The following is a 23,625-nucleotide window of genomic DNA, read 5'->3' as shown; positions in this document are numbered from 1 at the left end:
GGCTTTAGATTCTCAGTGCTGGGCTTTAACCCGCTGCGCCACCAGGGAGGGCCGAGTAGTTTTATTTTTTAAAGCAAATATGTGGCATTCCCAAAGTTTTATAATAGCCAGTTTCATATAATTGATATTTTAAGAATATTTATTTGGAGTAGTTAGAATATAGAGGAGTCAGGGAGACCAGTTAGAAGCTCACTGCTACATCTAGGCTGGAGGGCATGCTACGACCTCTGGGTCTCCAGTGCACCCCTGGCTGGTGAGGCGTGAGGAGTAATGGGAGTGGATTGACGGGGGCCTGTTTTTTTTCATTCCTTCAGAGTTTGAAATGAATTGTTGAAAAAAGCTTCTCCTATTGAGCTCTCCTCAGTGGAATCCTAATTTCAAGGGTGGTGAAGTCAGAAGACAAAAAAAGAAGGCAAAACAAAATGCCTGTCCTTAGATGGGCAAGTGGGGTTAGGGGAAGAAAGGGGAGATCTCCAACACTCAGGTCTCCAGACAGTACCTGAACGCAGATCATTTGCTCTGAAGCCAGGCAGAAAATAACAACCAGAGAACTGTAAGAAACCTTGGAGTTGCCTGGAATGAGCAGGTCTAAGCCAAAATGGTGAACTGAGTTTGTTTTTGCCTATGTATATCTTCTGTATCCATTTCCCCCACTAAATTCCTTACACTATACCAAATTTCCTGCAGTGACATGACTAGCTTTTTAAAAATCAGGAAATTTTTTTAAAAGCTCATTATATTTAGGGAGTTACTGCTCTTCATATTACTGCAGATCATAGTGGGAGACAGATGACTTAGCGCTGGGCAAAAACCACTGACAGTTATTTCTCCACAATTATTTAGGAGTAATAAGCTTAATTATTCTCTTTCTCAAACTTTGAAACTGAGGTTAGTATTTACTGTACCAACTTCCTTACCTGGCAAACATCCCTTCTCAGACACAACAGAAAAGTAGTGCATAATACTTTGATGATCTTCCATTCTGCAAATGTACCCCAAGGAATAAAATCTGAAGGAAATTCTGCCATGGTAAGATGAGAATGACATATAATAATAGCTTAAAGTGTACACCAGTGATATTTCATAATAGATTTATTTCATGTTTAGTAAATATCTAGTCTCTATTGTTTATCAGGAATGTTTCCAGGTTCTATGATTATTATAATAGAAAAGTTGTAGTCCAACCTCCTATGAAGTTTCCATGTTTGTTGGAGCAACAGATATGAGACAAAGGCTGAATAAGCTGACTTCATAGTATAAAGTGGGGTGTAAGTAATAAAACACTGTGAGAAGGAATAACTGGGTGGGCAAGATTGATAGCTGGCCAGGGGGAACCTCTAGGAAGAAATCATCTGAGCAGACACTTGCATGGTAAGGGTGCAGCCATTATGAGAAATTCTGGGGGTTTCAGGCTAAGGCAAAGCCAAGGTAAGGCCCTTAGGGGGATCAAGTCTGACATGTTCTTGGAACAGAAGTCACATGGCCTGTGTGTAGCTTGGAACAGGGTGAAGGTGCCTGCACCCAGATTCTGAGGAGCCTCAAGTCCATGTTGGCTTTTAGGTTAAACTCAGGGACTTTTGGGGAATACAAAGCAAAAGAATGGTAGGCTGTAAATTGCACACTGAAGCAGTCATTTTGGTTTCCCTGTGAGAACTGGATTATTGCCTGTCAGGATAGAAGCAGGGAGCCACTTGGGATTGTTGGTATAACTCAAGCAAGGGATGAAGGGTGGCTGATAATAGTGACAATTGAGAAAAATGAGTAGATATGAAATATAGTTTATAGTTACGGTTAAAAGTTGATGAGGAAGCAGCAATATTGCTCAGGATATCGGTCCTTTCCTTTTTTCAATTCATTGAAATGAATGCTTTTAGGGCACATAAACTAATCTACCTGTTTGACTTAATCAAAATGTGGTAAGAGCTGTTTTAGCTCTTCTATTTATTGGAATTTGCCAATAAAGGATATTCAGTATATTTGGAATGATAATTGTTATATTTGGAATCCTTTTAAAGTATTATGATATTATAAATCGTATGCAACAGAATTTACAGTGTCAAAATCCTACAAAACCAACTAACTGTGTCTTGGATAATTTCATCAGTATTTTTTGGCTAATCAGAATATTTTTCACCTCAATTAAAGCAGTTAATTATGTTCAATATTAAGATTCTTTATATTACTATTCCTTTATAAGTATGAATAGAATTAATGGCATTATTTTAATTTTAAAGAAAGATAAGATGCTAAAATAACAAAATGTTGACAGTAATTGTCTATGGATGATGGAATAATGTTTGGTTTGCTTCTTCTTTTTTCCTTTCTGTAATTTCCAAATTCCCTAGAATGACATGAATTACTTTTTAAAGTTATAAATTTTAATAAAAAATGTATTTAGAAATTCACTCCTCTCTATATTACCACAGTTCAGGGTTGGAAACTACAACAAATGATACAGCTATAGGCTAAGTTTAATTTTTTTTTTCCTTCATAAAAAATAGATTTACCGGAAAATTCCAGGATTTTCACGCATGATTAAGGATGCCCTGAAAGATGACAACATAGTCTTCCCTAATGATGAAAAGTAAGATAATAATGAAAAGATATTCTTTATTACTCTGTCTGAGGATCTGGTGGGTAATTATCACTCTTGGATGGAGATATGAGCAGTGGATAGCATTCTTAGATGGGCTCTAGCATTTGGAGTAAGGTATCTAAGAATTTTCATGTCTAATCTGATAAGCATTTTAATAATTTTTCTTAAGTTACAAAGGAAGTTGTAGATTTAGGACCTTTTAAAGTTCCTCTAAGGTCTAGCTTGACATTCCCTGGGAATCTCTGACTTCTCGACCTCATTCCCCATGTAGTCAAGTCTACTAATCTGACTACAAATCCAATAAATGGAATTTGGCTAGTTAGCCTCTTACCATTGTAGAATCTTAAGAGTGCTCTCTCAAATACGCTGCTATCAGTGTTTGTTTTTTTTTCTTTTTTTCCCCATTTCAGCACAGTGGAGGGGTCTAACAATCTCAGTAATAACGGCATGCCACTGTGTTAGGGATGGATGGGTGTCAGATGTTTTGGGGGGCAGGGAACTGTTTCAGAAAGTTCTGATAGTGGGAACAAGTCATTCTACATGCTATAGGCTTTTTGAATTACCAAACTAGCAGTTTGATCCGGAAGCTAATCAAATGTATTAATTGCATGCCCATTATATACATTGATGGGGGAAAAGTAAACACATTGCTATCAAGAGCTACTTTTGGTCCCACGGTTACTCTTGTTTTGGAATTATAGATTATTTTGTGTTCTTTTGTAGTTTTTTTTTTTTTTTATTTATTTATTTGTGCATACAGAACTGGGGTACAGGCCAGAGGCTCAGGGGCGCCGAGAGGCTTCACCAGAGACAGAGTGGGGAGCAGAACAGGCAGATCTACGAAGTACACTACTAAGGGGAGCAGCAGGCGTGCCAGGAGAGGTCTGCCACGCCATGTGGTCACCTCCGGGGCAGGCGGGGATCAAACTCATGTGGAAGTGGCTTTAGCTTCTTAGTGCAGTGCTTTAACCTGCTAGTTTTTAAAGGAATATTCAGATATTGAGAAATAAGGTGGAAAAGGTAGGACTCTAACTGTAAAAATTCAGTGTTTCAATGTTTTCCTTTATTATTTGAAAACATCAGATAGAACTGAATTGTATGAGTAAACAGAAGACAGGGAAACCTGTCTGGACAGAAAACAGAGTTACTATGTGAAGTTTATTATAGATGAAGTTATTCTTGAGAGGGAAGGACATAGAACTCTGGTATTTTGGACAAACCTCAAGTTTTAAAACTGTTAAATAGGAATAATCTCAATGTATAATTCTTAAACTGAAAGCCTTTCTTCTCCTTGTCCTTAGTGTTAAATTCTTGTCTTCTCCCCTTCTCATCCTACACTGTGAGGATGACAAGACGGTGCCTTTGGAGTTTGGAAAACAGGTAAAGAGCTCACTGCTGGCAGAAGCATGCTTTATGAACTTCACCCTTTTTTACCCTCAAACTCTGATGAGTATTTAGAATAGGGCCTCTTATATTATAGCAGATTCTCTATGTCTCTAAGTAGCCTGGTGTAAAAACTTCAATGTCGTGCTACTTAGCTCAGAGGAGGGTTGTGGGGTGCCTGGTTCCTTGTCTGGGGCCTGGGGGTCTGAAATTGTAGAGATCCTAGGCTGCCTTAGGAACTTCCATGTCCTGTACTAGCTCTGAAAATGGGGATGCAGTTGCTTTTCTTTTAAATGAATCCAGTGGATCTATAGTACTTTGTCACCCCCTTGCACCAAGGTACAGGCAGGGGGTGGTGTGGGGTTCCAGCAGTTCCATATTAGTTATGCAGCAGCTGAGGCTCCCAAACGGGATGTGGAGCCTCAACAATGTATTTTCCAGAGACATTTTAAACGTATTTTCCATTCACTTTGTTCAACCCATTGCAAGATTCATTGGAGAGGAGGTCTGAATGTTTCATGTTTGGTAAATCGTTGACTTACTGAGATTAACGCTCCACACTGGCTGTGTTCTCTTTTGGAAAATTAGAAAAACAATGGGTTTGACTGTCAGTCTTTGGGCCTCTGTCTTTCTGTCCTTTCCAGGTCTATGAAATTGCACATAATGCCTACAGGCACAAAGAGAGAGTCAAGATGGTGATCTTTCCTCCTGGCTTCCAACACAACTTTCTTTGTAAAAGCCCTGCACTGTTACCAGCTGTGAGGTAAGAATTGTTTTGCTAAAAATGATGATCTTTGCTATAAAGGCAATTAGGGCTTCTTTGGTTTATTTAGACCATAAGAATGTGAGCTGATTTAAATCCTTTTCCTGCAGAGATTTCCTGAGTAAGCAGTGGGCCTGAGGTCTGAAAGCAGCAGAACTCTTCATAGAAGATTGGTCCAAATACCACCTATGATATGCATTTTTAATGTAAAAAAGGAGCTGAAGTCACTGAGATTTCTATAAGTCACTTGCCATTTTAGTAAAGGAAAGGATGGCTGCTGGGCATTATGAAATGTTCTCATTTAGCTTATCATAGTCTACTTTCTGCTGAAACTTCATCATGCAGAGACAAAATATGGTAAAATTTGGATCTCAAAAATGTTTACCCAACATCCTAGGGATATTTGTGAATAGGCTGGTCTGTGATTTGGACTTAGACAACAACATAAGAAAGTGTTCCAATATTGTTAACAGTTTGTATTCTAGTTTAGTTCATTAAAATGACATTAAACATTCCAAGCAGTTTTCTAGATTTTTGAATAGCTTTGGAGAAAGTCCTAAAATGCTACTCAATCTGCTATAGAATAGTAAATTTTAGGAGCCTCCCTGGTGGTGCAAGGGGTCAAAACACAGCTCTGTGAAGCTATCTACAGCCACGCAGCAAGGTTCGATTCCCCCGCCAGAGAGCTGACCCACCTGACCTGATGGCTGCTCCCCTCAGCAGACGATCCACCTGTTCTGTTCCCCACTCTGGTGAATCCTCTCACCCCCTGTACCTCTGGCCTGGACCCCAGTTGTTGTATGCATAAATTAATAAATCTTTGAAAGTAAATAAATAAAATAGTAAATTTGGGCACTGATGCAATGTTTGGAAATTGGCACTTTATTCTTAGCCTTCATACAGTCATATTTTCCCTCTCTGTTCCCAGAGATTCTTAACTATAGGTTATTAGCTAACAAAACAAAAGCTAGAATGCCGTACAAATGTTCAAGTTCAGTAACAAGCTAATTTTTCTAGAGCCATTTTACAACCTACTTCCCATTTACTTTGTCCACCCCATTGCGAGATTCATTGGCTAGAGAAATCTTTAGGTCAGAAGGTTCCATGTTCCAGATGTCCTTGGCGTACTCCTTGATTGTCCGGTCACTGGAGAATTTGCCCGCGGCAGCTATATTTTTGAGTACCATCGTGTTCCAGGCCTTTAGATTCTGTAAACAACACAGAGACATATAGCCCAAGGCCTGGGTGTCCAGCAGGCTTTATGACAAATGTCAGGCCAAGCATGTCCAAGCACATTTCCTAGGGAAAACGACTCCTGCGAGTCATTTGCAGTGAATTATAAATTCATTTGTTTCACAGTTAAGAGACTCCTTTTTAGTATTTCTCTTCAGAAAAAAAAAAATTTTTTTTCATTGCAGAGAAACCATGATGCAAATTTCCTTGTTAATTTTTGCTGTGGTTATTATGGTTTAGTATGTGAGCCATCTTTCCTATACTTTATTCTAAATGAAGATACCTCATCTCTCTTTAAAGTATTGGGGGAAGGAAGGAACTAACTAACATGCATTGTCTGCTAGAGGCTAAGTCAAGGGCGTTAAGCTCACAGTCAGGTTTGGAGAACATTATTTAAAAGGTTAGCACTACAGAGGTAATCAGTCCCAAGGGAGGCTAGTGACCTACTTCTCGTGTTCCTCCTGAGGGTAAGAAGCCCCTGTAGGTTTATCCTGAATTCCCAAGGTCTTCATTGGATTTTCAAAACAGGATCAATTAAAGCTTCATCCGTTACAAGAGTATATTATCCAAATTTTACAGTTTTTTATGTAAATGTACTTAAATCACCTACTTTAAAGCTTCCTGATTTTATAAAATATTCTAAAAGTTTATTGGAAATGACCAGATAGTATTCAAAACCACTAGCAATGTATTATAAGGATTTAAGAGAAAAACCAAAACCATCATAATTTCTTAAGGTATTGTTGAACAGAGCCTGATGTTGTTTAGACTTTGGAAACTTATTACAATAAGAGGAGTGTAAAATCTTCTCTTCACTTTCTCCATTTAAATGGTTAATGAATAGACTTCCCAGCTATGTGGGACACATTTCTAAGCCTTAACAATGCAATCATTATTTTTATTCCCTTGGGGCAGGAACTGAGGTCTGGCTCACCCCCAGCCTTATATCTCAAATATAATAAAACTCATTAAATGTCTGTTGAAGGAGTCACTGAATACAAATTCATCTTCCATATTGTATTCTCTGTGTACCAATAATACAATTATCATTAAAGAGTGAAAACTACAATTTGTACTAATGAGCAAGAAAGTCTGAGCCAAATGCTGGGCCTTTTTTTTTGGGCAGCTTTGGATCTGGGCCACCATTTTAACAGAGAAGACCTATTGTGCAAAACTGACATTTTTCCTTTTTAATATTTTCCTTTCCTGCTCTGTTTTATTTGTATTTCTTTCCCTCTGTGACCTTTCTACATGTATGGGCTGGGATCAAGAGGAAAGAGCCAGAGGTGGTCTCCTGTCCTCTGTCTGAGTTCTGGGAGGTCATTCAAGGCTCCTCTTTGCAGTATCTGGAAACAGGTGGGGAGCCAGTGAGCGGGACTCTCCTACAGCCCTTTCTCGCTCTGACCAGCTGCTTGAACTTAGACACTTCAAGCAGACACTTCTGGGGGACTGGACATTTTTCCACCGAACCATAAAGTTTGCAAAGCAGCATGGGTCTTGAATGGCCCTATTTTTGAAACCCTGATGTAACATCCAGGATGACAGTGGGGATTACAGTCGCTGCTTTGGGAAGAGCAAGCAGTGTTGGTGCAGTGTTTTTCCACCGGAAAACACTGACTGATTTTATCCATAGGGCAGGAGGAGGAGATTTTATGGAACCCCACTGTTCTGCTATATACATAATGACTTTCTGGTTGGAGGGCAAAAAGGACAGCCTGTGTGGGCAAGGGCAACGATTCTCACAAGACCTCAAGGACATGGACCCCCAAGAAACACACCCTGGAATCTGGGTGCAGAGCCAGCCTTCTGTGTCTGCTCTGTGGTGTTGCGATTTCTCAAAGTCTTTCTTATCAGAGATGAACCACCTTTCCATATATTTATTAACTGTGCCTAGAGGGCTGGGCTATTTGACAATATTTACATAGCTGTAGGAGCGGGTGTAGTCTCTCGTTGCTTTAAAATTCAAATATGAACACCCCTTCTTTCTGAACGTTTTACTTTAGTCCTATAGTCCTCTCCATGGGTAGTCTAGGAGAGATACTTATTTTGCAATTTTTGAAGACTAGATCGTTAGTCCTTATCCCAACAACTTGAGGCTTAGCATTACAATTATTTTAGCAGGTTTTTCAAAAACTGATGATGATGGTACTTGTTACTGGGTCTGAATATCAAAGAGAGGGGAAGACATCTGTACCCTGACAACACTACTTTGGCTATTCTGATATGTGTTTCTGGTTAAGACCTCTGGGACAAACTGACTCTTTCATGGGAGGGAGGGAGGGAACCTTTATTTTATTTCTGTGACCAGCATAGACCCTGCCCAAGGGCTTCTCTGTCAAATAAATGAGGGAATAAAATGAATATTTAATTTAACTTTATAGCTTTATCTTTCAGAACATGCCTACTATATGGTCAGTGCTCAATAAATATTGAATTATTTGTGATTTTTTTCCCGTTGGATATTAAAACATTGACAACTGTTATTGAAATGTCAACCTGAACTTGGAGAAAAGACAAGTTTTGATCTGAGTAGCCTAGAAAATTGCTTTACTTCTTTTTTAGTTAGTTAGTGGGGCCCTATAATTTAGTTTGAATAAAAAGAAAAATTTTTAGTAGTAATAGGAAATTGGCTCCCTTTATGAGTATTGGCAATATACTCACCATATATACCTGGCTGACTTTATCTTGACACTTGACATAGGCTTCATAGTCTGCAAAGACTTTAAATCTGTATATTTGTGATTGGAAGGAAAAAAACAATAAATAACTTCACTAATAGATGTGTGCTGAGTCCATTTAAAATTCTCTTTTGCTTAATGTTAGGCATGGCTGGCTTAGCATTTCTATTCCCAAGAACTTTACTTGGCCCTCAACCATTCTATGCCTCTTCCCTTACCGCAATGCTGCCACCATATGACTGCAGTTGACAGCTGGGCACACCAGTGGAAGGAGAAAAAGATATCTGACTCCTGAGATTTATTCTTAAATCTGTTTAACATTTCTAATAGAAAATTTTAGAACATCTCTAATATTCAATTTTTCTTATTCAAGTTTAATATTCAAGTTTAGTTTGGCTTATCATATTACAGACCTGTGCATTTCTCTGTGGTTGGCTTTGAGCTGATTTAAGGTGTCCTGTTCCCTTTTCAAAGCCTAAACAGCACTGGCTTTTTGTGGGAACTTACCTGTCATGATAAAATAGCATGTTGACTAAGTCTTTGAATAGGCCAGGCTGCTTTGGAGAAAAGAAGCCATTGTCAATTTGATCAACTGCCAACTTTAGTTCTGGAAGTGCCTCATAGTATTCTTTTGCCTTATATCTGTGGTGAGGAGTTGGAGATAAGAAAAAAAAAAAAAAGGCTCTGTTAATGTTTATGATTAACCAACACACTAGACATTATTTTAGTTGTAAAAAGATGCATTCAGAAATACTCGCATTTGTAGCAATCATTGCTGAGTTCAACATGGGTATAAATACTTGATTAGATCCTAACATTCCCCTACCACCAAATTTGGTTAATTTCTTTTAACTGAAGATAATAAGAACAGCAGATAATAAAAACTATAGTCAGGGGGCAGTTGTCTAATCTGGAAGAAAACAGTAAGATTCATCTCAACGCAGACTCAATGGCTGTAAAGAGTCCCAAATGCATTGTATTGGGTGAAAATTTACTCCCAAAGTCCAGCAAATATATGACACCCTGTAAATTTTGTGGTCTTCCTAGTCTTGGGAGCAGTGCTCTTTCTTTTCTTATATGAGTTCAGATGAATAAATCAGAGTAGATATTTAGTGAAGGAAACAAGTGTTCCTGGTGCCTCTGCACCTACCTTCTACTACAGTTTAATCCATCTCTTTGTGATCATAAAGGAACACTACATGGTTTAAATTATAGGCAAAAACTGACGAAGTGAATACCTCACAAAGGCCAGCTCTGCAATGAAGGGTGCCCTGTGCCCTGGCCGCGCAGGTTTTCATTCTCTGGGTTTCACACGACTGATCTGTGGCCAGGAGACTCCCCTGACTCATGGGGGCGGGGGGGGGGTGTTCTGTGACTTCATTTCCCATGATCCAGTCTCAGTGGGTCCACGGGGAGCAGGAAGCACTATAAGCTTACTTCCTACCCAACAAAAGAAACAGCTGCCTTACCCTTTCTTGTCCAGGGCAGCCACGTCATCTACTCTCATGCCAAAGATGAACAGGTTCTCTTCCCCAGCTTCTTCCGCCATTTCCACGTTAGCTCCATCCATGGTCCCAATGGTCAGGGCGCCATTGAGCATGAACTTCATATTGCCTGTCCCTGAGGCTTCGGTGCCTGCGGTAGAAATCTGCTCCGACAGGTCGGTGGCTGGAATGACTGGAAGTAAGTCGTGTTAGAGTGACACGGAAGTGTCTCTAGATAGGTTTGCATCATTTTATCCAGTTAGCTTGTTTTGATCAGTAAAGAGCAAGGAACATTCATTCAAATGGTGTCGAAGGACAGATCTCTTCTTGACTTAGGCAACTGCTTTGTCCATTTCTGATGTTCTGTTCTGGCGGCTATGCCCACACATCTGTTGACTGTATGCTATAAAAGTTGACACTAGGGCTTCTATGGTGACACAGGGGCTAAAGTCTCAGCACTATCAAGCTATCTGCAGCCCCTGCAGCCTGAGTGTGACCCCCAGCCAGGGAGTTATCTTACATGGCACAGCAGACCTCTCCTATCTCTCCTGCTGCTCCCCTCAGCAGGGTATCTCAGTGGATCTGCCTGTTCTGCTCCCCACTCTCTCTAGTGAATCCTCTCACTCCCTTACCCATGCACCTCTGGCCTGTAATCCCAGTCCTTGTATACATAAATAAATAAATACAGATAAATCTTAAAAACATAATTAACAGTTGACACTACACTTCTCTTCATGCCTTTCTTCCTTCCAAGATTTGTCATTTTTTTTCCATTTCTTTTACAGGTTTATGAAATACACTGAAATTTCTTTTTCTTAATCCTTACAATAGAGTTTCTCCTGGCCTCATTTTTGCAATATATGGAAACTGGATGGTGTGTAGTCATTCCACTTCATGCGTCCTTCCTCCACTTTCATCCCAGGGAAATAAGCAACATACAATTTAGGTGTGCCTGGGGCTAGATAACATGCCTCTGGCTTGATTTACACACAAATTAGTGCTACTTGAACTTGCACTGTCCCCCTCCCCCAACCCTTTATTTTTTTCTGCAAAGGTCAGGATCAATTCTGTGCTTCACTTTGAGAGCTTATTAGTGGATTAAATATGCCTTCATTTGCATCCATAGAAACCACACTGTTTCTCTTTCTGCAGACAATTTTTAAACAGTACCAAAGGAGAGACAAGATAACTTGAAAATAAATGAATATACAGTTGGAATCAGTATGTGGATGGTACTTTGTGCGCATGTGATGCTAATAATTTGCCAGTGTAGATCAAGGGATGGTGACTTCTTGCCAGCACCGTGGCCTCCCAGTGGGGACTCTGTGTGTGATCCAAGTGTCCATCTGAAGCCTATTAGCCTCATGTTTGGTAACCTGATGTCTATCCCCCTACCTTGTGCCTACATGAACCAATGACAGTTCTTTCCATGATGTGGCCAGAGAAGTAGCTGGAGGCTGAGGAATTGATGTTCTACTGCAAAACTGGGACTGGGAAAGGAACACAGTTCCTTTCTTTTGCAAAGCACAGTCTGTACTTTACCAAAACCTCAAGGCCACCGCCTAAGGTGCCAGTTCTTACTAGCTGGGAAGAAACTGTACTTGCAAATATAATCCTGTGATACTGAACTGGGTCAGTGATCTCACTGTCATTGGGTGACCTTAAGAGCTCATGGCTTAGGACTTTATTTTGCCCAAGAATGACCCCTTGTATCCTAAGTGACAGACTCCCTGAGATCAGCCACCCCATTTTTCCATACTGAGTAATCATGCCCTAGAACTGTTCCTGTGTGGTTTCTGGTGAAGACACTACCTTTTTCGGCAAGAGACACTCTGTAGTTCTCCAAGAAGATGACCTTCAATTTGCTTCCAACTATGGGGTCATTGTTCACCACATCTGCCACCGAGGTGATCAGCTTTATGATCATTTTGGCCATGTGATATCCTGGGGCAGCCTTGGGAAAGAATGTCCAAGACAATGTCCAAAATGTAGCCATGATGAAGAGGACAAATAGTAAGAGATTAGATTCCCAAATTTCCCACCAAATAGACGATCAACTTACTTTGCCACCAATTATAACTGTTCGGGGCACAAATAACTTCTTAGGGTCTTTCTTAATGCCTGGAAAAGACAGAAGTGAATGGAATGGGGAGGCGGTGGTCAGCTGGGGTGGCAAGACCTAGGGGGCAGCGCTGCTTCTGCCCCTGGGGCCTCGCTCGTGGCTGCCCCAGGGGCCACTCACGGTTGTACATGGTGATCACGTGCAGGCAGTTCAGGAGCTGCCGCTTGTACTCATGGATCCTCTTCACATGCACGTCAAACATGGAGGAGGGGTTGATCTTCACTTTGTACTCCTTCTCCAGGAACTGAGAAAACTTCAGCTTGTTCTCCTGTTGAGACAGTGCACAGTGTTAGAGCCCTTTTGACTCAGAAGAGTGGGTGTTCTGTTGTTGCATAAATCCTCAAAGCAAGAGCCAGGGAAAGAAGCCTCACCTGCTTCACGTTGGCAATTTCCCGGAGGAAGACATCATCGCCCAGGAAGCTGTGTAGCTTCCTCAGCTGGCTCAAGTCTTTCACGTAGTCTTCTCCAATTTTCTTTCAGTTTAAAGAAGGGGTGGCTTTAATTAAATTCAGGGACGGCAACCAAATGCAAATAAGCAGTATCCCTCCACAGAAGAGGTCCCCTAGAGCCGGGGCACAGAATGGCTTCACTCCCAGAAGAGACTAGAAATGTTCTGTGGGAAGAACACTTCTCTAGTGTTTAAAGTGTTGTTCAGTAGTATCAAGTGCTAAAAACAGGCAATCCACCAAAAAGGAGGGACAGAGAACCCAGGTCCTGCTAGTTATTTGCAGGATGTATGTTATCCTCTTTGATGTAAGTGAGGGGAGGTGCTTCCACCTGGGTGTCACATAAATCATTAGCTAGGACCAGTTATAGAACATGCAAGGTATGTTCTATCATGAATGTATCATGAATTCAAAAGGCCCCAATAGAGGAGAAAAACGAGCTGAGGAGCCCTGTGGGGCAGCCACACATCACCTGCTGATGAAGCCAGCCTGCTGCAGTCTCATTTGCAAAGCCCAAATGACCTCAGACACCTCCAAAGCCTCTGGCACTCCAGGTCTCTGTCTCAGCACTTCCCACTCACCTCTGCTATCAACTCTGCCAGCCCTGGGTTGCAGAGTAAGAGCCAGCGCCTTGGAGTGATCCCGTTGGTTTTATTCTGAAACTTGTTTGGTTCTAGCTCACTGAAGTCCTTGAATCTGGAGAGAGAAGAAACCCACCACTGGATTTGGCTGAAAAGTCAGGTTCCTGAACGCTGGATAAAGTTCATAGTTACAGTCAAGAAGCCAAGCATAGGCTTAAAGATTAAATAATGGTAGAGAGAGAAGAGAGAGAAAAGAGAAGAGAAAAGAGAGGAGAGAGAGAGAGAGACTGCCATTGAAAATAGAAATCCATTTGCAATTCAAAATAATTATAAGAAAAATCCCAAATCTAATCATCTCCATATGACATCCTGGCACTGTCATATATACCAGACTTTACAGCAGAATAGTGTTTTTTTTTTTTTTGTGGCATAGTCTAGAATTAGATAGTTCAGGGAAGGCTCTCTCTCTCTTATGAGAGAAGGTTCACTGTATAAAAGAAAATGCCATTACAGAGCCTTTCCTTATCGCCAAATGCAACAGTGCATTTTCCAGCACACCATGCAGACCCCAGCCTCCCACCACAAACAGGAACAGCAGCTCACACTTGGGTCTTCACGATGTCAGAGTGGATTCTAGCCACTCCATTCACAGCGTGGGAGCCTACAATGCAGAGATGGGCCATGTTGATCCTCTTGCCGCCTTCCTCCTCTATGAGAGACATTCTTCTCAGACGGTCGATGTCTTTAGGAAACAAGGCTGCAATTCTCTAGCCACAGGAAGAGAGAGGCTCTGCTAGTCATTTGGGTTTAAAGCAAGATTGGGATAACATCCTTCCCAAGCCAAATCTCTGATGTAGCAAAGACAGACCATTCCACAGAGCAGGCAGGGCTCACCCTGGGGGGATGCATTTTCAGAAAGATGTCATTAACAGAGTCCCACCCAGACTTGAATACATTTGATGCATGCATGGTTGGTCTTCAAGTTGGGGAAAAGGAACACCACAGCCACCTTTAATATCTCAGGATCTTATTCTTAAGAGGCAGATGAATCTCTCAGAATGACTTACATCTAAATGCTTCTGATTTATTTCATAAATGATCTGCAAATGCCGTGGAAGTAATTTTTCCACCAGCTCGACTGGCCAGCGTTCCAGGGCTTCTGGGAGCACAGTGTGGTTGGTGTAGGCAAAGGTCTTCTGGGTGATCTCCCAGGCCTGAGAGAAAGGGAGGGGTTGGCTGCTTCCTTTTGCAAGAAAGGCTGCACCACCATTCCAGAGAGCCAGACTTCCCCTCAATTCCCTGTCTGCAACAAGGCAATTCTGTCTATGGGTATCGGCAGACACACTTAATTCCACTAGGTTCCTGAACTGTCCAGGGAGTGAAAATATAGTTTTGGAAAATAAAAAGCAGCTCTTCACAAAACTGCCTGACAACATTTAAGACAGCATCTGATAAATCCTTTCTACTACTCTAATATGTTTTTCATTAATGAACAAAATTTGAGGACTAAAACTTGAATGTTCTTAGAAAGCACAGAGTATATTTAAAATACTGACTTTTAAAGCACTGGGGACATTTTTCAATTAGTTGTATTCTGACATTAGAGAGCTTACTTTGAGCATTCTTTAGAAACAAAAATGGTAAACACAACACCAGTTTTAGGATAGTTAGTGAGCTGGGTCCCCTTAGGAATGGGTGTCTATTTTTAGACTTCCTCCCTGTAAAAAGAAAAAGTAAGAACCCATGCCTGGGAGTGATCCCACTGGCTTTATTCAGAAACTCATCTGGTTCTGGCTCAATGAAATGTAGAAATTTACCTTGACTGGTGGAAGTTAGCAATAGTAACTCATTTTAAAAAACTGTTCAAGAAGCTTTTGGCAATATCTCTCAGCCACAGATATTCTAGTTAATTAAGGGAAAAAGAAGCCAAACTATCCAGACCTTGGACCAGGGCAGTTTTTCAATATCCACAAATATCCTCATCAGCTCAGGGATGGCCATTGCCGGATGAGTGTCATTCAGCTGGATGGCAACCTGTGTGGGGAGAACACACCACCAGGGAGGTGGCAGCTGGCTCCATCTTGCCCTCAGGCCTTGGCCAACCACCCAACAAAATAGACAATTATAAACCAAAGATACCCTATAGGGGAGGGGAAGAGAGGGATCGGAAGGAGGGAGGGAGGAATGCGGGGTGGGGGCGTGGAGGTTATTGTGATTACAGGTGGGTGGAGGGGAGGACAGGGAAGTAAACATTGTTTTAAAATGAACAATAATGTAAATAGATATATAAATTAATTAAAAAAAAAAAACTGCCAGCTTCCATGAAAGGCTTTAAGCATACCATGCTCCTCAGCCCCAAGGTAGAAGGGTACAAATGATAGGAGGTCTGACCCCTCCAGTGGTCCCCACCAGTGTTTATAGACCCAGGACTTGCCTGATCTGGAAAGGCATCAAACGCAGTCCCATCATCATCACTGGGGCCAACCTTGGCAGCTTTGAAACGTCGGATGACATCTTGCAAGGTAGCAGCCACCACAAAGTACTCCTGCTTCAGTCTTAGCTCCTTCCCTTCAAAAAACTTCAGAGAGAACAGGTGAGAGAGGCCCACACGTGGAGAACAGAAATCAAGCATGGCAGAAGCAGGATGCTATCTTCTGCCCAGGGGACTTTAGGGCTAAAGTCCACCGGACATCTGGTGGAAGGTGAGTGCCAGGCTGAGTGCCAAACACTCTTTGCTCTTTCCTGAAACTCCGTTGATGTGTTAATAGCAGGATTTTTACAAAGGCACACAGTTAAAGGCTGATGAGAGAGAAAACAAAGAAACACTTTGAAAAACAGATGGGAAATGGTAACTGAGCTAGAAGACTCAGCAAAGCTGGATTCTGATCCGATAGTGAAAAGGCAAAAGCATTTCAGTTTATACATCAAAGTCCCCAAAGCCTCAGGAGCTGGCAGGCTTGGATGCCTTTGGAAGTGGGGGTGAAGGTGGGGGTAAAGGGTTAGTTGAAAATTTGTCAACAAAGCAATTGACCTCACACCTCTTCTTCAGTGCCCTCAGCTGAGCAACTTCCTTTGCCAATTCAGACAGAAGCTGGAAGTCTAGTCAATGGATAGTAAAATAGGGGTCTCTGGAATAGAAGGCAGTGGGCACAGGTGTGCCACCCCGTACTAAACGTGGGGTGTAGAAAGTGGAAGTTTAGGTACTGGAAACTGGTATTTTCAGCTGCCTTCTCTGAACCAAATTTCAAAACAGGCAGCCAATGTTAACCCCACCAGGAAGGAAGCTATGAGTGCCTTCTCTAGGGTATGTGACCAGCCCATGAGGGAGCACCTAAAGATACTGACATGAGCATGTGTACTAGGGATCACCTCATTAGATCACAGTTTAGTGAAGTCCAAATAGACAACCTCTATCCCAGTGCATAGAGCTTCCCAAAGCTTGTGGGTACTTCTAAATTTTAGAGGGCAGTTTAACACTTATTAGACATCTGAGAAAGCTTTGTAAAAGAAAGGAAGAAGTTCAAATAATAAACCAAAGCCAAATTAGAGGAAACAGAGATCAGAGAAAAGGATATTACAGGAATACCATCAATATCCTCGGATAGGCTACAGGCGTCACATTCAAGAAATAAGAATAAGTTGTTTCAAGAAAATATCTAGACAAATAAATTGCTTGAGTACTAAAACATGACAGCCCAAATGAAAAACCTGATAGAAAGATGGGAAGAAATTAGTTACAGTGTGAGGGCATGATGTAAGAGAGACTGATGCTTGGCCTAGGGCTATGGCCAAGTTGAGGAGACTGGGCATCTCTGCTGTCCTGCAATTACTGTACAAAAACGATTTTTCAACTTGTGCTTAAAAACAAGTGTGGGGCCCTCCCTGGTGGTATAGTGGCTTAAAGCGCAGCACTGCAAGCTGGCCGCAACAGCTTTGATGATAGTTCGATCCTCACCCAGGAGGTGACCTACATGGCGCAGATCTCTCTTGTCTCACCCGCTGCTCCCCTCACCAGTGTACTTCATCAATCTGCCTGTTCTGCTCCCCACCTCTGGCCTGTACCCCAGTTCTGTATGCATAAATAAATCTTAAAAAAAAAAGTGTGACCCTGAAAGCTACCTTTTACCCAATGAATTTAGTCAATTTGTACTCTATGTTAACTTACTAGAAGTTGTCAACTGTTGTAAATGGTTATATCTAAGTAACCATTGGCTCTTAGTGATGATAGGAAGATGAATTTCAATCCCTTGCGTTAAACAGATTTGGGTTTGACTAGGAAGTGTGGCCCCAAATGTGGCGGGATTCTTACCTTAATGACCATGATGTAAAATACTCTTTGCTTTTAAGTTACATGCTTTATGAAATGTACTGAAGTAAAATCTCCCAAAAGAAAAATAACATATACCACTGAATTCCTCAAAATGCTGCAGCAAAATCACTTAATTCTTCTTCAAGATGAGTTTAACAAACAACTGAGCATCTGGTCTCAGGAACATTTATGTCTTAGTTCACAGGATCCTTGTATGGTGCTAACTTTATAGAGTAGCATACTAACTTGGTTGCTAATGAGGTCATTCCTCATTAAACTGTAAACTTAAACATACACACTTATAACTGATTCCAGAAAATTACTGTACCTATGGAGAAGTTAGAGATGAGTATATTTAAAATTAGAATACACAGCAGTGAACTGTGTTAGTCCTCTTTCCTGTGGAATAGTCTGGGCTGGTTCCAAGTGTTCTTTAATTAAATTATTTTAGTGTGAAATTAGGAATAGTCATTGACAAGAAAAAGTTTAATGAGATGAATTGTTCTAGAGAAAATAAGTGTTTGTTCCTGGGGCTACCCCAAGTACCACCTCTCTTGGTCACAGAGGCTGGGAAGAGCCCTGTCAGTTAAGGGAAGAGGTTTGTGGATGAAAATATAGTTTGGAAAGAAAGGAATGTGTTAACAGTGGTTCACCTTATCTCTTACATCCAGGTTTTGTTTTGAAATGTAGGCACTGAGCCTCCCAATTAGTGATGGGGTCACCTGTCAAGGGCAGGATACCAACTCTGATTTCTGGAAATGTACAAAGCTATTTTCTTTCCCTGGGAAGGCAGGGAAATCTAGACTAACCACAAAGAGATGGAGATAATTCCCCAATGAAGAACTCATCAATATGGCATGTGTTCTTTACAGGCTACTAAATGGCCACTTGTGAAATTTGGGTCCTTTTTCTGCTAGAAAGCAAGGGCAGGCACTCACATTATCATTGGGATAGAGGACCCGTGAGATGTTCTCGGCCAGATTTCGGTCCAGCACAGCCTGAATGTAGTCTCCAACGTTAACTGAGAGGAATGTGAGAAAAGGGATTAAATAGCCAAGCCAGCCACTGTTCCTGGAAGATCCTCGATCTTACCCAATGTTTACTGCATGCTATGTGGGGTCCCTAAAATCCCCCCAAAGGGTTTCAGCAACCTCTGTTTGTTTGTTTTTCTTAAATAATAGAATGGCTTATTTTTACATAATCGTGTGCCTTTTTCCATCTCAGTTGTAATCCCCGTGGGCTTCCCATCACCAAAGCATCCGTGTGCCATCACCATAGTCCAGTGCATTCCCCCCCACTCCCATTGTTGATCCCATTCCCCACTCCACCCCTGTAAAATGCCTCTGGTATATAGTTGTTCGTTATTATTATTATTTTCTCCCCTGGTCCTTTATACTCCTGCTATGAGTGAAACCATCTGGTATTTTCTCTTTCCTTTCTGGCTTATTTCACTAAGCATGATCCCTTCCAGCTCCATCCATGTTTCAGTGACTTTTATTTTAGAGTTCACATGGAAACCTACAGTGCTGGAATGCTCTAAAAATGTCCTCCAGCTGCAACAGACCTCTCCTGTCTCACCTACTGCTTCACTTTAACAGTGTATTTTGACAAATCTGCCTCTTCTGTTCTCCAATAAATAAAGAAATAAATGTCCTCCACTTTTACTTTACAAAATCGCTGCTTTAGTCACTGAAGACTTGAGATGATTCCAGAGTTCATTAGAAACTCAAGGCTTTTCTTTCCAGCTCAGTTTTTTTTCTGACCAGGGACCCAAAAGACGAAACGCACACACAAAGAAACCTGACCCCATGTTGTACTCACAGTCTCTGAGGTTGAAGTCATTGGGTGCCCGAGCAGACCAGAGGCGCATGGTGTTGACAGTGTTGTTCATATACCCAGGCACCGGGGTGTCATAGGGCAGAGCCAGGACCACCTGTGGGAGTCAACAAAGCAGCTGCTCGCTGTTTCCCATGTGTGAGGACACAGACTGAACAGGGTCAGACTTGCATCTGTCTCTGTTTCCACCACTAACTCAATTTGTGTGAAGCCTGCACCAAATACCGGGTCCCAGGACTGAAGGACCTATCTGGCACCATGTGAATCCTCTCTCCTCTGGGGTAGGAGGATCATCTTCCTACTGGAGGATCCTTGATCTTACCTGATGCTTGCTGCATGCCATGTGGGATCCCTAAAATAGGGTTTCAGCAAACCTCTATGTTCGGATTCCAGCTTCCATCAGCTGGAACCATCCAGAATGATGGCCCTCTGCAACGTTTCCATGTTGACTTCTTTTTGATTCCCTTGCCCTGATTCTACTGCAGATCGTTCCTGTTTCTGATCAAGTCATGTTTTAAAAACGATCAAGTATGATGTGCAAAGGGACAAATGTGAATCTATACCCATCAGAAAAGTGTGATTACTATGTGCTTTGTGGAGTTTACTCAGTTAGCTAATTTCAAATATGGCAAACATCATTGCAACAGGAAATTGATGAAGCTAGGATTTGCATATGTTTAAAATATTGTGCTAGATTTTTCAAAGTTGCATGAAAAGGACTTATTTTAGTGATCTGATAAGTCAGCTTTGATGGGTGTGAGGAGTGAGTTTTGGAACATCTACTTCACTCATTATGACTCTCATTAAAGATGAACTGTTTCAAAAATTTATGTAAGAAATGACTCACTTCTATCCCCTGCCTCATCAGAGTCAAGCTCTAAGGAAGGCGAATGATGATTTAAATGAACTGGGATGCTAGACATCCTTTATGCAACCCAATCATTCTGGACATGAGGGGAGAATATGGGTGAGAAAGAAGTGACTTGCCCAAGGTCACAGTAGTGGGCAGAATTAAAACCTAAACACAAATCTCTTTCATTTGGTCTGCAAAACTGTGAATGGAGAAAACATCCTAGCCTGTTGTCAGTCACATATATTTAGTCATGCCTTCATGACACCACGACTTGGAAGTATGGCCCTTAGGAAGTATGACCTGGAAGTATGGCTTTCCCTAGGAAACACAGGTCTCTGAAGCGTTTAAAAGCAAGTCGTGATCAACCAGGGAAAGTCATTTACAGAGCGGGATTGAGCCAGACTTCAGAAACAATCCATCTTTCTGACTCCTGAAGCAAACCTGAGGCAGCCCAGAGCGCGTGATGCCCCTCGGAGTTCACATCTCTCCAGGATGCCCCACCATGGTGGGAGCAGGACAGCCAGGTCTCTCTCACGGACCATATTGAACCTTGGGCCCCACAGTCTGGCTGCTCACTCACCCTGCTCTGCCGTCCAGAGCCCTCCTTCCCCTTCTTTCTTCATACACATGTCACACCTGCAGCCTGATTCCCCACCCCCTCCATTTCCCTTCCCTTTTGCCTTTCACAGGAATTTCCCCCAAGTGTCACTGGCACTTCTAAATTCTCTGGTGTCTCCTCCCAGAGGGCTTGAGTTGCCAGAGGAAGGAGCTGGGTTTACTAGATGGCGTCCACAGAATGCATACACTGTGTCTCACCTCTGCCCTTTGACCTCACTGGCTACCATCTAGGGTTGACTCAGGTGATGGCTTCAATTTATAAAGTTCTACACAGCTTGGCTAGTTCATCTGACATTACATTGCTACCAAATCTAGCTTCAGAGGGCACAGAAAAACATCCGCTCTCTAGTTGAATATCTGAATATATTATGAAAAAGTCTACAGGGGTAAATATAATGTAGCTCAACAGGGGACCATAGTGTGCACAGAATGCAGACAGATCAGAAGCTACTGAGGAAGTTTTGGACATATAAACATATATCAAATACTTGCTAGTTGAATACTAAATAATTGTGTGAATTCTTTGGGAATACTAATGATTAATTTATCTGCAGCTCTCCCAATTATGTTTGTAACCAACTGCAATTTAGAGGGCCTGCTACCTAACTAAAATTAAGAGAGAGTGGTAGACACACACACACACACACGCTTTCTCCTTAACTATTATACCTCAATTACGTTCTCTAGCATCTGATTCTTCACTTCATATGCTGAATAAACTCACATTTGGATAGGAAAACTTGTAAAAATGTCTTAGCAAAATTAACCCATCACTTTAATAAATCAACTGCAACGTGGATCTTGGTTTTTCAAAGATAGAATTAAGTATTTATACCTGAAGAATAATTTACAAACCAACTGAATTTGGCATTGCAATTTTGAATTTTGCTTCCAATTTTAATATAAGAATAGCATTTACTTGATCTTCACTATTTTCTTTAAATTTAAAAATTATAAAATTATATATTTTATTTTTTTTACATCATTCATTGTGTGCATTTTTTCATCTCAGTTATAATCCCCATGGGTTTCCCACTACCAATTCACCATGTGCCATCACACAAAATGGTCAGTGACACAAGGGGTTAAAGTGTAGCACTATGACGCTATCCACAGTCACTGCAGCATGAGTTCGATCCCCAGACAGGTAGGTGACCCACACGGTGCAGCAGACCTCTCCTGTCTCACCCACTGCTCCTCTCAGCAGTGTGTTTTGGTCAGTCTGCCTGTCCTATTCCTCACTCTGTCTCTGGTGAATTCTCGGACCCCCATCTCTAGTACCTCTGGCCTGTACCCTAGTTCTCATATGCATAAGTAAATAAATCTTTTTTTAAAAAATGGCCAGTAATACAGATTTTCTAGTTTGAGGCACAAATACTTCAAGCCAGACTTCCAGTGCTTGAGCAGTGCAATCCAAGATGTAGTAGGGGATGTTTATCAAAAACTATGAAGACAACAAAGCATAAATTGCCACTGGAGATGGTGAAAAGTGAATCGCTCATGATGTACAATACTCATATTAGCAGGATAAATACATTCCCTTGAAGTAAATAAACCTGAATCAACACCAGCATTATTTCTTTAGAAGTGATTTGGCATGAAGTAATAGTACATTTTGCGATAGCTTGCATCAGTTTCTTGACTTTACAATTAATCTTTTGAATAAATAAATTTTAAAATATTTATCTCTGAGGAAGTTATAGGTAAGTGTGCATAAAGTGGTGGGGTAAGGAATAACTTAATTATAATCATTCTGGGCATCAACAACTTTATAGAAAACTGGAAAGCTAAGCATGCTGGGATTACACAATTGATTAATCTCTGATAAAGCTGATTGCAAAATGACTCTGGTTATGTCACATGACCTTGGAAAAGTCACTTCCCTCTTGACCTCAGCTCTCTTATCTCCAAAGCAAATGGGCTGCATTAAGATTTACTTATAAAAATATGCTCTATTATTCAATACACAACACATAATGCCCAATGTTCTATATGCATTGTTCTCGGTGCTACACGTTCACTGTGCTGTACAATAAAGAATGCTCAGGTGAGGCCATGCTGACTACCTGGGTGTCGATCCACTTGGTCCCGGCATCAGTGTGCTCCACTCTTCCATAGAAGTGCACAGGCAGCATGAACTCGGGGCGTGCCTTCTCCCAGGGGTTTCCATGCCTGAGCCAATCATCTGCCTCTTCTACCTGAAAAAGGGATCTGGCTTAGATTAATTTTTCAGATGTGAACTTAGCCTTTCAAGTATATCAAAGTAGCAATATCTTTAACTGAATCAGTCAAGAATACTGTTTTGGCAGGAAAGTGTGATTGTTCTGTCAATCTCAATTCATTTCTGCTGTCTTACAGCCTAAATCAATAGTACTTGCCAATGTAGCTCTATTTTATATGTGTTATTGCATTTACTTATCATAGCAGCCCATCAGAAGGAATTATGACCTCCTTTTTTAAGATATGAGGAAACTGGAACTTGATCAAGGTCACACAGAGAGTAAAGGTTGTCACCAGGATTTGACCTTAGAATCTGTTTTAATATCTGTGAATCCAAGTTGAGCCAAAAAAGAGTCTTTTTCAGTTTCAGGGATAATGATAGTTGGATACAGACCCAGTGGGTCCTCTAGGATGGACTTAGGCAAAATTCTTGTGCCTCAATGCACAAAATTAGTTAAGAAGTGCTACTCATAGAAAGATCCCTAGATAACATTTATTTCATT

General features: G+C 41.3%; 2 protein-coding genes across 3 annotated transcripts in view; one reads left to right on the top strand and one right to left on the bottom strand.

Moving 5' to 3' along the window:
- The window catches only part of ABHD12B (abhydrolase domain containing 12B), a 24,798-nt gene extending 19,857 nt beyond the window's left edge, over positions 1-4,941 (top strand). Inside the window, exons 8-11 of one of the 2 annotated variants that reach the window (XM_004681876.2) lie at positions 2,502-2,584; positions 3,898-3,976; positions 4,624-4,742; positions 4,853-4,941. In XM_004681876.2, coding sequence (XP_004681933.1) covers positions 2,502-2,584; positions 3,898-3,976; positions 4,624-4,742; positions 4,853-4,880 — 309 coding nt within the window. In that variant the 3' untranslated portion in view covers positions 4,881-4,941. The remainder of the gene's footprint in view (positions 1-2,501; positions 2,585-3,897; positions 3,977-4,623; positions 4,743-4,852) is intronic. The other variant, XM_012724434.1, reaches the window with a different exon arrangement.
- A 662-nt stretch (positions 4,942-5,603) lies between these two features.
- The window catches only part of PYGL (phosphorylase, glycogen, liver), a 36,543-nt gene continuing 18,521 nt past the window's right edge, over positions 5,604-23,625 (bottom strand). Inside the window, exons 5-20 of the mRNA XM_004682099.2 lie at positions 22,969-23,100; positions 19,417-19,528; positions 18,534-18,616; positions 15,721-15,864; positions 15,228-15,320; positions 14,354-14,500; positions 13,890-14,053; positions 13,287-13,401; positions 12,631-12,732; positions 12,380-12,527; positions 12,200-12,258; positions 11,950-12,091; positions 10,123-10,330; positions 9,161-9,295; positions 8,637-8,703; positions 5,604-5,950 (exon numbers count right to left, since the gene is read on the bottom strand). Of these exons, the coding sequence (XP_004682156.1) occupies positions 5,774-5,950; positions 8,637-8,703; positions 9,161-9,295; positions 10,123-10,330; positions 11,950-12,091; positions 12,200-12,258; positions 12,380-12,527; positions 12,631-12,732; positions 13,287-13,401; positions 13,890-14,053; positions 14,354-14,500; positions 15,228-15,320; positions 15,721-15,864; positions 18,534-18,616; positions 19,417-19,528; positions 22,969-23,100 (2,028 nt within the window). The 3' untranslated portion in view covers positions 5,604-5,773. The remainder of the gene's footprint in view (positions 5,951-8,636; positions 8,704-9,160; positions 9,296-10,122; positions 10,331-11,949; positions 12,092-12,199; positions 12,259-12,379; positions 12,528-12,630; positions 12,733-13,286; positions 13,402-13,889; positions 14,054-14,353; positions 14,501-15,227; positions 15,321-15,720; positions 15,865-18,533; positions 18,617-19,416; positions 19,529-22,968; positions 23,101-23,625) is intronic.

The sequence above is a fragment of the Condylura cristata genome, unplaced genomic scaffold (assembly GCF_000260355.1).
Source record: "Condylura cristata isolate star-nosed mole 26May11 unplaced genomic scaffold, ConCri1.0 scaffold00013, whole genome shotgun sequence".
Classification (NCBI taxonomy): domain Eukaryota; kingdom Metazoa; phylum Chordata; class Mammalia; order Eulipotyphla; family Talpidae; genus Condylura; species Condylura cristata.
Note: the sequence above shows the minus strand (reverse complement) of the source record. Positions and strands in the feature narration are given on the sequence as shown.